General features: G+C 39.4%; 1 protein-coding gene across 1 annotated transcript in view; it reads right to left on the bottom strand.

Moving 5' to 3' along the window:
- Positions 1 to 13,537, bottom strand: part of DCAF8 (DDB1 and CUL4 associated factor 8) — a 41,156-nt gene that overhangs the window by 23,226 nt on the left and 4,393 nt on the right. The window contains exon 3 of the mRNA XM_016214729.2: positions 780 to 860. Coding sequence (XP_016070215.1) covers positions 780 to 828 — 49 coding nt within the window. The 5' untranslated portion in view covers positions 829 to 860. The remainder of the gene's footprint in view (positions 1 to 779; positions 861 to 13,537) is intronic.

Here is a 13,537-nt window from a genome sequence, read left to right as displayed (position 1 = left end):
CAATTTCATTACTCTGCCAATCACATCAACTAGAATTTAGCTTATAATCCTGACCTGCAAGGTGCTAAGGAATGCTAGACACTGTGTTGCCCAACTACTATATCCATTTGGTGGATGTTACTCTAGATGTTGGCTCACAGGTGAAGCATTGGTTGAATAACCCAGGTAGTAGCTAACTCTATCAGAATCTTGATATCCTGTCTTCAAATCTGCACTAGATTCAATGCTGTAACACTTGGCAACACTGGGAAAAGGAAGGAAGGATGGAAGGGAGGATGGATGAGTGAATGGAAGGAGGGCAGGAAGAAAACCCCAATTCCAGTTGGTTTAGGCTCTAACCTCATTTCTTATCATAATACTTGTCAAACTATGATCTACCATGAAAAGAGACTTCTCATTATAACTGGGGAACCTCACCTGCCCAACAACGCTCTTGTTCCCACAGCCAACTGGATCTTTTTTCTCCTTTATTATAAATAGCATCTCCTAGGTTTTACCTACCCTTACAACCTTTCAAAATTCCAAACCACCTGACCTCTTAGAGACACAACTCTATTATTGATCTTCTGAAAACAATCAGATAAAAGTTGAAGCAGCAAAAGTTCCAGACAATCCAAGGTATTTCCTATGTAGTTTCCTGTACTCCAAACAACCCAAGAAAGGTTCACTCTTAGGAAAGGTTTTCTTCTCTCCACTAAAATCCAGGTCTCCACTTTCTTTGGGGGAGGAGAACATCAGTTGATAGCAAAAATAGCTTCACCTTCATTTTGGCCCCTTACCATTAGCTAAGTCTGTTTTGCCATCTGTGCTGCTCCCTTTTCTGGACATCTTGACTGATGTTTATTGTAGCCAGCCTGGATCTGCAAGGGAAAAAAAAAAGCAACAATTAGAAAACAATCTGGGAAAGATGATAGAAGGGACAAGGAGATTTAACAATATACACCTTTGTCATTTTTATAAAAATGATTTTTTTGGTATGTGCTCAATAGGGCTTCTCAGCTGCTGAAATCATCCCAGATTTCCCCCCTATGTTTAAATTCCATAAAGAGACATATCTTTGGGAAGTTGACTGCAGTCTCTTATCCTTATTTTGTAACTAGCAGTGTTTTTTCAGGGGAAAGAGGGAACTGAAATAAAACCTAAAACACCAGGCATGTGTCAAATGACATATACTATAAGCAGAGAGCCTTAACTCAATACAAAGAGCTAACTTCAGCACTGCCCTCTCCACAAAAATCTTCTGTTATAAATAATAGTCTTATGTATCCACAAACTATTACACTGTCTTCACAACATGAAGAGGTAGGTCAGACTCTTTATATCATTTTACACACAAATCAAGAGAGAGGAAAGCCTGACCGGTGTGGCTCAGTGGTTGTATGTCCACCCATGCACCAAGAGGTTGCCAGTTCTATTCTAGTCAGGGCACATGCCTGGGTTGAAGGCTTGATCCCCAGCAGGGGGCATGCAGGAGGCACCTAATCAATGTTTCTCATCTATGTTTCTCTCACTCTCCCTTCTTCTCTCTCTATAATCAATAAAAAAATATTTTAAAAAGAGAAAGATGAAAGAAATCAAGCTTATGAGGTAAGAGCTTGGGCTTTATGTTCACTCGGATGCCTAGCTTCATATTCACAGGTGCAGATACAGCATTAACTATTATAAGAAGCAGAGATGAATTAGGACTTGGGGGCTCCCTACCTCTAAGAAAGAACATAAAAAGGTTTTTTTCTCCTGTTACAACTAATAAGTCACCAAGTACAAAGCTGGGGAAGAAAAGGGCAACTTTTCTATTAAACCAACATTTCTATTAAACCATTATTTCACAATCCCACCAACTTTCACCAGATTTGTCTTTTTGGCAAAACTATAACTAGGAATCAGAGTACCTAGCTTTTTTCCTTTTATACCACTGTAACACATTCATTATTTTTTCAGGGCCTCACGTCCACCTCCAGCAAATTCCAAAGAGCAAAGAAAAATATTATTCAGGCCAGATTTTGTTAAGCCCATTCAGTGCCTTGGACAAAAGGCGCTGGTAAAAGACAAAGTATGATTATGACTCCAGGCCTGTACCCAGGCACACTGGCCTCTAATCTTTCAACAGCCCTTTCATTCCCATAACAATGATCCCAGAGGCAGCCCCATCCTTAATCTTACCCCCTATTCTCCTCTACAGAAATCCAAGTTGCTAACAAAAGTGTCCTCTGCCAAGAGACAGCTGCCCAAAGCTTGCTCATAGTAGGCCAAAGCAGGGGAGTGAAAATAATACAAGAGCAGGACTGAGGCTGAATCTGAGGAAAGGACACCTGGAAGGATGATGATGAAAGACAAAGCCAATGAAAAACAGATCTGTGAAGCCACATAAGGAAAAACAGTGAAGAGTTGTTTGCAGAGCAGGCTGTTTTCCTCCTCCTACTTCGATGATATATTTTTGCACAGCATTCCTCACATGGCACTTGTTTTTCCCTCATAGCAGTCCCTGTTTATGTTCTTTAGTATCTCAGCAATATCTTCTTCCCCACCTAGGGATTAAGTTAATTACATTAATTGTCAAAGTCCTATGAAGTGAGGAAAATAACTGCACTGCTTTAAGACTCAAAACTAAGGTCACGCCCGGCTGGCATGGCTTAGCAATTGAGCATCAACCTATGATCCAGGAGATTGCTGGTTCGATCCCGGGTCAAGGCACATACCCAGGTAGTGGGCTCGATCCCCAGTAGGGGGCATGCAGGAGGGAGCTGATCAATGACTCTCTCATCATTCAGAGAGTTTCTATCTCTCCCTTCCTCTCTCTGAAATCAATAAAGATATATTTAAATAAACAAATAAATGATACAATAAAAACTAAGGTCATAAGTATACCTTATGATCAATTGAGAACAAATCTGATGTTTTCTCACCTCCAGAATCCAAACTGTCAACCATATCATACTTCCCACCCCACTATTATCCACTCCTAGAGAATAAAGCAGCTCCAGAGAACCTTTCTCAAAACTGAATTTCATCAACTTCTACAGAAGCCCAGACTGCCTGAACTTAAGACATAATGGTTCTAGAGGCTTTCCCAACCTCTATGACCAGGAGGAACCAAAGCCTAGTGCCTACTTAGCTCTGAGAAGTAGGCAAAGGAAAGTCATGAGGATCAACCCATACCCAGTGGCTATAGATCTCATCTTTTGGGGAAACTGGCTTAAGGTTCTTGCAAGAAGGGATCTTCTCTTTAAGGGAAAAAGTTAACAGAATTTAGTGCTAAATTCAGAAACAGAGAAAATCCTCTGAATGCTTATGTTAATTCTAATCGCTAAGTAATATAGGCAGATAACTTCTAAAGGTCACATTTTAGGGGCCACAGAGTTTAGCAAAATTAGTCTTAGACTAAAAATTTGAAGTCAGGATTCTAGTATCAGCTAAGCCATTAGCATATTTTGTAACCTTGGGTAAGCTGTTTAATCTTCTCTAGACTTCATTTTCTTTTTTTATAAAATAATATTAGTAATTCCAGAGATGATACAGATAGGTATATGTTAAAATTTCTGCAACAGGGTGCTCCAGAGCAGTGGTCTCAAAACTGATAATGAACTGTGTCAATGAAAACTTTGAGAATAAACCTTCAATATGAGTGTACATATACACTCACACTTAATCAATTCACATTAAACATTAAGCTTTTTCTAGAAAAAAATAGATATTTCAATTTTCTTTTTCTATATACCACTGGATCATCTTCCATACTCCTTGGGGTGCACCTATTCCTACTTTGGGGACCACTTCTTCTAGAAAGCCAAGAAATTATGACAATAATAAAATACAATTACTTTGGGGATGAGTTATTACTCTTATCATATAAACTTCAAAGTACAGAAATTTAAAACGATCTCAACTCTGGGGCAAGAATTAAGAGTAAGTGCCCAGATTAGTCGTTGAACATCAACCTATGAACCAGGAAGTCATGATTCAATTCCTGGTCAGGGCACATGCCCAAATTGTAGGCTTGATCCCCAGCAGGGGGCACGCAGGATCCAATCAAAGACACTCTCTCATCATTGATGTTCCTATCTCTCTCCTCCCTTCCTCCCTCTGAAATCAATAAAAACATTTTTTAAAAAAAGTTAACTGCCCAAATTAAAGCAGGTTAAGATCCTATATACGACTGTGCCCTAGGTCTCAAGTATGGGAGCCACTCTAGAATCTCTTCCATCACCAAGAAATACAACCTGATTTTATAATCTGAGGTTAGGGACCATACCTGACTCTAACTTACACTACCTTCTTCATTCTTTTTGTTGTTGTTGTTAATCCTCAGCAGAGGATATTTTTTCCATTGAGTTTGAGAGAGAGTGGAGAGGGGTAGGGAGAGAAAGAAAGATCAATGTGAGGGAGACAGATCAACTGGTTGCCTCCCACATACATCAGACGTGCCGGTAATTGAACCAGACACCCTGTGGTATGAAGGCCAAAGTTTCCACACTAAGCCATACAGGCCAGGGCCCTTCTTCATTCTTTAATATACTACACTGCCAACAAATCCAGTTTTAACTTGATCAATCTCCATGTAAAATCTAGTCCAGAACAAACCAATCTGAGCTTGGAAGAGCTGATGAGCTCATTGCTCCAGGTAGCTAGGGGAGCTTAATTAGATTAGCTCTGCTGCCTGCACTCTAAAAATAACCACAGCCCCTGCCAAACTGAAGGTTAAGGAGTAAGCTATTGGGGGATGGAGGAAAACAGACTCAGGTATCATTTTAATTTCTACCTAAGAAATTCCAGTGACCTAGATTTCTCTTGACTTAATAAGAAAAGGTCTTAAATTTTTAACCAAATAGATGACAAAGTATTAAGTAAAAACCAAAAGGGAGAGTTAATACTATATGTAAGAGTACTTTCTAGAAGAGGTACCAAGTATCTCCTGTTTAAAATCACTGAGGCTGCTTCCTTTTCCTAATATTAATGAAAGATTTGTACAAGAGACTATTTATAGTAGGGCAATAAGACATCCAAATACAACATACATACATACATATATATACATATATACACACACAAAGACTTGACTCCTATGTTTTTACAATATACAAAAACTAACTGAAAATGGATCACAGACCTAGATGTAAAAGCTAAAACAATACAATTTACAGAACAATGGAGATAATCTTTGTGACAATGGGTTAGGCAAATATGTCTTCAGGTAGGTCTCAAAAAGCACAAACCATAAAAGAAAATATTAACTGGATATACCAAAATTAAAAGTCTACTCTTCAAAAGACCTGTTAAGAAGATGAAAAGACAAGCTACAGACTAAAAGAAAATATCTGCAAAAGACACATTAAGGGTAGCAACCAGAATATATTTAAAATCTCTCACAACTAAATAAGAATCACTAGAAAAGATCCTCAATATTATTAGTTATCAGGGAAACACAAATGAAAACCACTATGAGAATCCCCTACATACCTATTAGGTTTAAAATTTTAGAAATAATAATGAAAGCTTTCTTTATCAAGTGCTAACACGGCAGATATACAAAATGGTAGTCAATTTGGAAAACAGTTTGGCAGTTTCTTATAAAGTTAAACATACATTTACCACTCTGGAATCCCACCCAGGTATGTACTCAAAAGAAATGAAAATGTATGTCCAACCCAAAGCCTGTAGGTGAATGTTTTGGTGGCTTCATTTAGAGTAATCAAACACTGGACTGGATAAACAAATTGTGGTCTATCCACACAATGTACTACTTACTAAGCAAAAAAAAGAAATGAATTATTGATACACACAGCAACACGGATGGACCTCAAATACGTTATGCTAAGTGAAAAAAGCAAGATTAAAACAGCTACATAATATGATTCCATTTATAGGACAATCTGGAAAAGATAAACTATAGGGACAGAAAGCAGAACAGTGGTTGTTAGGGACTGGGGGTAGGGAAGGGAATGACTAAAAGCAGACGTGCGAAAACTTTTTGGAATGATGAAAATGTTCTATGTTTCAATCATGGTGATGTTGAGTGACTATGCACTTGTCAAAATTCATAGAATAGGTCATTGAAAAAAAAGGGTAAATTTTATGCCATATAAATCATACTTCAATAAATCTGGATGGGGAAAAAAAGAATGAGAGAAGTAGAGGAAGGGGAGAAATCATGCCAAGTGTTAAACAAAGGATAAAACCCAACAACTAAAAATACTAAATTTTCAAGGCTGTGATTATTATTAGTATTATTTTTTTAATCCTCACCCGAGGACATGCTTAGGGAGAGGAAAGGGTGGGGAGAGAAACATTGCTGGGTTGCCTTCTGTACACTCCCCACTGGGGATCAAACTCACAACCCAGGTTATGTGCCCTGACTAGGAATTGAACCGGCAATCTTTCAGAGCACGGGGCAATGTTCAACCAACTGAGCCAATCCAGCGAGGCAAGGCTGTGATTAGTAATAGAAGTTAGCTAAAGTGGTCAATAAGCTGCAGTAAATGAGAGCAAAATGTTTGAAAATGAAACTGCAGAGGGATTTTTGCTGCAACCACATTTGAGACAAGAGGAATCCTAAATTCATAAAAAGTCTCTAGCCCAGCCGGCATGGCTCAGGGGTTGAGCATCTAGCTATAAACTAACAAGGTCACAGTTCGATTCCCAGTCAGGGCACAGGCCTGGGTTTCGGGCTCGATCCCCAGTAGGGGGCATGCAGGAGGCAGCCAATCAACGACTCTCTCATCATTGATGTTTCTAACTCTCTCCCCCCCTTCCTCTCTCGGAAATCAATAAAAACATTTATTTTTAAAAAGACTCCAACCCTATTTATTATCTTGTTGACAGCTAAGACTATCAGGAACTTCAAGTACTTCAAAGTAATTCTGAATATTTATGCTTTCCATTTATATTTTTTAAATTTCTCTCAAGCCCTGGCCAGTTTGGCTCAGGGGTTAGAGCACGGGCCCAAGGACTTTAGGGTCCTGGGTTTAATTCCACCCAAGCGCACATACCTTGGTTGCAGGCTCAATCCCTGGCTGTGGTTGGGGTGCATGCAGGAAGCAACCAATTGATGTGTCTATCTCACATCGATGTTTCTCTCTCACACCCTCCCTTCCACCCTCTCTGAAAAGCAATGGGGAAAAAATAGCCTCAGGTGAGGGTTAAAAAAAATAAGTAAAAATAAATAAATAAATAAATAAATAAAATTTCTCTCAAATTCATCTTAACTGCTTTGGAGTCTACAAGCTCTGAAAACTGATAACTCTACTTACTTTACCTCATATCCAATGGAAACTTCATCATCTAAATATTAGTCCTTGATCCCTTCATTAAGCTCTGAACTCTCAGTGAGTTTCCATGAGTTACATAATCCCAGCACTCTCTCAGGCCAGTCCAGCAGTCTTGTTTCGCATGCCTTCATTTTGCAACTCAAGTGCCCAACTCTCCTACATAGACACCCATATTTACATGAGACAAAGTTTTAGAATTTCCTCTGAAACTAAAAGGTAATCTTAGAAAATGCTTCAATTATTAATAAGACAGATATCTGAGAGCCACACAGTCCTTGGTTCCTCTTGAGAGGACAGATGTCCCATACCACTCATAACTGAACAGCTGTTCATCAGGGCTGATCTCCATCCAAAGTACAAATTTGTTTTTTCAGTCCCAAGTCCCACAGTCCATCTGGAATCAACCAGTCCTACTTTCCACATCCCAAATTTTTGTTTTCAAGCTGAAATGTCTCATTTTAAATTCATTCTCCTTACCTTACTATTTTTCTACTTAACAATAGACACTTCTCCAAGTCAACTTTCCTGACTCCTGCCACCAGCCACTTGCTGGCTTCTCATTTATGGCACTTGATTTCCTCTGGGCACCCAGCCACTCAAATCACATAGTGGTTATTAATCAGACAGAGACCCTCAGGCACTGAAATTCAAAGGGGTGACTCCCAGGAAGCTGAAACTCATACTATATAAAACATGTTTATGGGGGGCAGGCCTGTAGTTCTGGGCTACTTTCTATTAAGTCCTTCGAGGAGTTGAATATACTACTGTCTCTTCTGGTAAACCGGAAAGGGGTGCAGAAAGAAACTATGAATGTTTCTGGATCAGGGAAATTAATCTCAATTCCTATTGTGCAGAAGATTGACAACACAGGGCAACTCAACAGTACATCCAGCCTCCCTTGTTTATCCAAATTATAGGCATCTGGCACCACCCAGTGGACGATCTGTACAGAGACATGCTAGTAATGCAATAATGTGCAAGGCAACACAGGAGCTACAAAAATGAACAAGGCAGTCACCATCCATTTTTTAGCCAATAGTCAATTAAAAAAAAAAAGAGCACATAACTAACTATAATACAAGAAATACGAGCATCAGTATCATTAAAATATATATATTCCCCAAAAATGTATATACACATTTTGAATAATTATAAAGGCAGTGTTTACTGTTTTTTTAAACATATAGTTCTATTCTTTTTGTTTTAATATGTTTATTGATTTCAGAGAGAAGAAGGGAGAGGGAGAGATAGAAACATCAATGATGAGTGAGTCACTGATCAGCTGCCTCCTGCACACCCCTTATTGGGGATCTAGCCTGCAACCTGGGTATATGCCCTGACCAGGAATCAAACCAGCAATCTCCTGGATCATAGGTCAATGTTCAATTGCTGAGCCACACTGGCCAGTGTTCATTAAAATGTTTCATTTTCAAAACTGAGCTATCAGCTGTTAAAGTATGTACACATTTTTCTGGGATACCCTGTATATGTAATGCAGTTGCAATTGATCAGAGGATTATATTTAGTTTCAGGGAGAAAGAAAAAGCTTCCATGGAGAAATTAGTTTTTAAGCTGGGCTTTGAAGGAAGGATAGGATTTTATTTCCTAAGATTTTTAAAATGATTTTTAGAGAGGAAGGGAGGGGGAAAGAGAGAGAAACATCAATGTGAGAGCGAAATATCCACTGGCCACCTCCTGCACGCCCCCACCAGGGATTGAGCCTGCAACCTGGGCATGTGCCCTGACCAGGAATTTAATGGGCAACCTTTCAATGTACAGGTCAATGCCCAACTGAGGTGGCAAGGATAGGATTTTAATGGGTAGAATTGAGAAAGACATTCCACCTGAATCAGAATAAGACATGGAAAAGAAAAAAAACCTGGTATGTTCAAGAATAGACCTGGATAGTCTGATTTGGCTAGATAGTGCGGTATAGTTGATTGTTAAGAAGTACAGAAGGTGTACTTCTGTACTGGCCAGTGTGCTCAGTTGGTTGGAGCGTACATCAAGGGTGGCAGGTTGAATTCCCAGTCAGGGCACATACCCAGGTTGCAGGATGGATCCCTGGTTGGGATGCATGTGGGAGCCAACCAATCAATATTTCTCTCTCACATGGATGTTTCTCTCTCCCTTCCTTGCTTCCTCCAAGATCAATAAAAAAGAAAAAAAATTATATATATTAAAAAAGTATGGTCCTAGCTGGTTTGGCTCAGTGGTTAGTGTCAGCCAGTGGACTGAAGGGTTCCAGGTTTGATTCCAGCCAAGGGCACGTACCTCAGTTGCAGGCTCAATCCCCAGCTCCGGTTGGGACGTGTGCAGTTGGCAACCAACTGATGTGTGTCTCTCACATCGATGTTTCTCCCTCTCCCCCTTCCACTTTCTCTGAAAAGCGATGGAAAAAAATCCTCGGGTGAGGATTAAAAAAAGAAAGTATGGGAGGTATGTATGTGTTAGGCATCAAGAAGATTATTTTGTCAAGGATAGTAAGAGGGACTAAAATGGACAGAAAAGGAAGGAGAAACAAGTTCAAAAACTGTTATAGTTGCTGAGGTAAGAAGCAATGAGAACCTGTCTTAGGTTGATGGCAGAGGAAATTAAAAGGAGATCAATGTAGAAAACATTGTAGAGGTAGAATTAACAGTATCTGACTCAATAAGCTGTTTTAAAGCTCAAAAAATCAAAAAGACAAGTTTGAACCTGGGTTCCTAGAGGAAATTAAGTGCCATAAATGAGAAGATAGCATGTGGGGGAAGAAATTAGTTTATTTTAATTATGTTTAAAATTTAAGCTGACATGTCAGGAATGTAGGGGGAAACCAATATAGGTCTGAAACTTGAGAAATAAATTAGGTCAGAGATACAAACTTGTAACATACTTCTACAGAAAAGCTTCAAAATCAAATACCTTGTAAATTACACCTCACTTTAAAAAAAGGAAAATAGCCCTGCCCTGTGTGGCTCAGTGTTTAGCGCATCCACCCATGCATGCACCGAAGGGTCTTGGGTTCAATGCCTGGGCAAGGACACATACCTGGGTTGCAGGTTAGTCAGGGTGCATGCAGGAGGGAACCAATCAATGCATCTTTCTCACACTGATGTCTCCCTCTCTCCCTCCCTCTCTAAAAATCAATGGAAAGAATATCCTCGGGTGAGGATTAACAAAATAAAAGGAAAAAGTAAAAACAAACAAATTAAGTACCCAAGAAAGCTCTAAGAGAAAGTCCAAAGAAAGAATCTCGGGGAATACCTACTTCTAGGAAAAAGAAAGGAGAGGGAGACAGAAATGCACAGGGAAGTAGAAAGAATAATGAGAGTTAAAAGGTTTCAAGAAGGTGGGGATGGTCCATGTTTCAGATGCTACCGAGAAATGCAGAAAGATGTATACTGAGAAAAGGCTTTCAGAGTCAGTATGGAATTACCTCAGTTACTGAGTGAGAATCCTGATTTTCTCCCTATTCAAGGATCATAAAAGGATAATCTCCAGTTTAGTAAGTCCATTAAAATTATTTCCTTAAAAAACTCACTGGCCTACTAATTAATCCTAACCTGAGATCCATGTTTAAACAATTCAAAAATGTTTTTATTCACACTGTCATTTGAACACACCTTAAAAAAATTTTTTAACTTATTAGTTTTTAAAGAATATTATGTTTTTATTGTTTTTTAGAGAGAGGAAGGGAGAGGGATAGAGACAGAAAGATTGATGAGAGAGAAATATCCATCAGGGACTGAGCCCGAAAACCCAGGCATGCGCCTCGACTGTGAATCGAACCATGACCGCTTGGTTCTAACCACTGAACCATACAGGCTGGGCCAGACCTTTTTATAATTTACACACTTTTATAAAAACACTGAATTCTATTTTTCAGTTCATTTGCTTCATCACTTGACATTAACAAGACAGCATATAGTGCAACAGAAAATAAGGGCTTTGTTGTCAGTCAGGCCTGGTTTGAATTCTACTTTTTTTTTTATCCTCACCCAGGATATTTTATCCACTGCTTTTGGGGGGGGCAGACAAGACACTGATGTGAGGGAGACACATCAATTGTCTGCCTCCGGCACGCACCCTGACCAGGGCCGGGAACGAGCCTGCAACCAAGGTACATGCCCTCAGCTGGAATCAAACCCAGGACCCTTTGGTCCATGGGCCGACGCTCTAACCACTGAACAAACAGGCTAGGGCGGAATTCTACTTCTACTACCCACTTTGGTTTCTTTTTTATAAAATGGGATGTCATTACCCTGCAGGAGTTAGAAGATTAAAGACGTTTGCAATCTGTACTTGATAGCATTTATACTATTTATTCCTAGCTTATCATCTCTGGTTCGAGACCACATTTCCTAGAGAAGCCTGGGATTATCTGTCACTCATCAGTGATCCTACAGACATTGTACGGAACACAGGATACAGTTCCAAGTCCATATCTGCCAGCCTGCTCTCACTGGCCTTTTAAAGAATTCAGAGAGCTCTGTTAACATCTTCTTTTGAGGACATTCATGTCCTATGAACTAGGGTAAACAATATGCCCAGGAACCCACAATATAAGCCTCCTTCTCTCTGAGGTATTCTTCCTCTTAAAGGTTCAGAGGATAGCCAAGATGAGAACTTCAAAGCAACCACTACAGATGGCGAGAAGGAAGATAAGGAAGTCCTGCATCAGCTATCTTAGGAACAAGAAAATTTGTTCCTCCTTTCAATGGATGCCTTCTCTTCCTGTTGGTAATACCAAATGCCCCTGGTGTTTAGTTTACTGGCTTTGGTCTCAATAACAGTATTTCAATGTCAGGAATGCATTCTAACCTGTCAATGCTATCTCCAGCTGTAGAGATAAGGAACTTTTCATAATAACTGTTAAGCCTATTTATCTCATTTTAAATGATTCTAAGGAAAGTCCATTATCTACGGAAATTCCATTGTTTCCACTATAAAATTGTTTATTTTACATCAGAATCCAGTCCCCATTACACATTTTGCCATTCACATTTCAAATTTTTCTTAAATTGTTGGAAAGGACACTAGAGAGATAAAAGGGTGATACTCCAAAGGTACAATTTATAATGAAACAACAAAGAGGCTAAAAATATCAAGAAGTGCCCTCCGACCTGCACTCAGTTAGAGGGCTGAGTTAAGTAAGGTTAAAACATACTTGATAATGTGGCACTGCTTAAAGTACACTAGAAAACTATATCCTCTTGGCTACCGGTAAAGGTAAATCATAGTCACTTTCCAGACAGCTAAGGAAAACCAGGAACAAAAAAATGACTTGTGGGACGGACATGGATGCTTCATATTAGAACTTGGCCTGACTTCCTTAAACAGTATCCTCAGAGGATAAGGGCAAATACCTAACCTCTCAAAAACAATGATGAAAATTTTTGCAATAACCCAATCCATTAGAGGTACCACATTTCATTAAAAGATGCCATCTCTGTCGTATTAATCATGCCCCATGCCCTACTTGCAAACTCAGGGCAGACTCAATTCATTAATTTATCTCTAGCATACACATTTCTGGGGTTAAGGTAGTGCTTGATAAATTGAGCTTCTGGCTCAGAAATTATGTCCTGTAGGGATAGAGATAAAAGACTGCTATAAATAAGTGACGAATTCATAAAATTCATCACACACTAATTCTTAAAGACCATTCAAGCACTTCCTTCTCACTCCAAGAGAATAACTGAATCAGTAAACAAAAACAAGTAGTCCCTTTTTCTGACCAATTTTAACAGCAATGCACAAGATCCTTTTTTTGTTTTTTGGTTAATCCTCACCTGAGGATATTTTTTCCATTGATTTTTAGAGAGAGTGGAAGGGGGGAAAGGGGAGGAGAGAAGGGGAGAGGGGAGGAGAGAGAGAAACATCTATGTGAGGGAGACGCATGGACTGGTTGCCTCCCACACGTGCTCAGACTTGGGCTGGGATCAAACATGCATCCCAGGTGCGTGCCCTTGATCAGAAATCGAACCCGAGACCCTTCGGTGTGCGGGCCGATGTTCCAGCCGCTGTGCATACCAGCCAGGGTGAAGATTCTTGTGTATATTCACGAAAACAAAAGATAAAGTTTTCAATATGACTGTTAAACTAATCTAAAATCATTAACATTTGGCTCTGTAATTAAGATATGCATAGTTACTACCTCCAGGCCTGTTGCTGATTCAATTCTTTCAGTTGCCTGAGTTTCAAATGGGTAAGAGTTAATAACAGATTATCTTGCCTCACTGATAATCTGCTTAAGAAAAAAATACCTAATTCAATCTTAAAAACTAACTCTA

The sequence above is a fragment of the Miniopterus natalensis genome, chromosome 19 (assembly GCF_054644295.1).
Source record: "Miniopterus natalensis isolate mMinNat1 chromosome 19, mMinNat1.hap1, whole genome shotgun sequence".
Classification (NCBI taxonomy): domain Eukaryota; kingdom Metazoa; phylum Chordata; class Mammalia; order Chiroptera; family Miniopteridae; genus Miniopterus; species Miniopterus natalensis.
The sequence above is the reverse complement of the archived record's forward strand: the minus strand, read 5'-3'. Positions and strand labels throughout refer to the sequence as shown.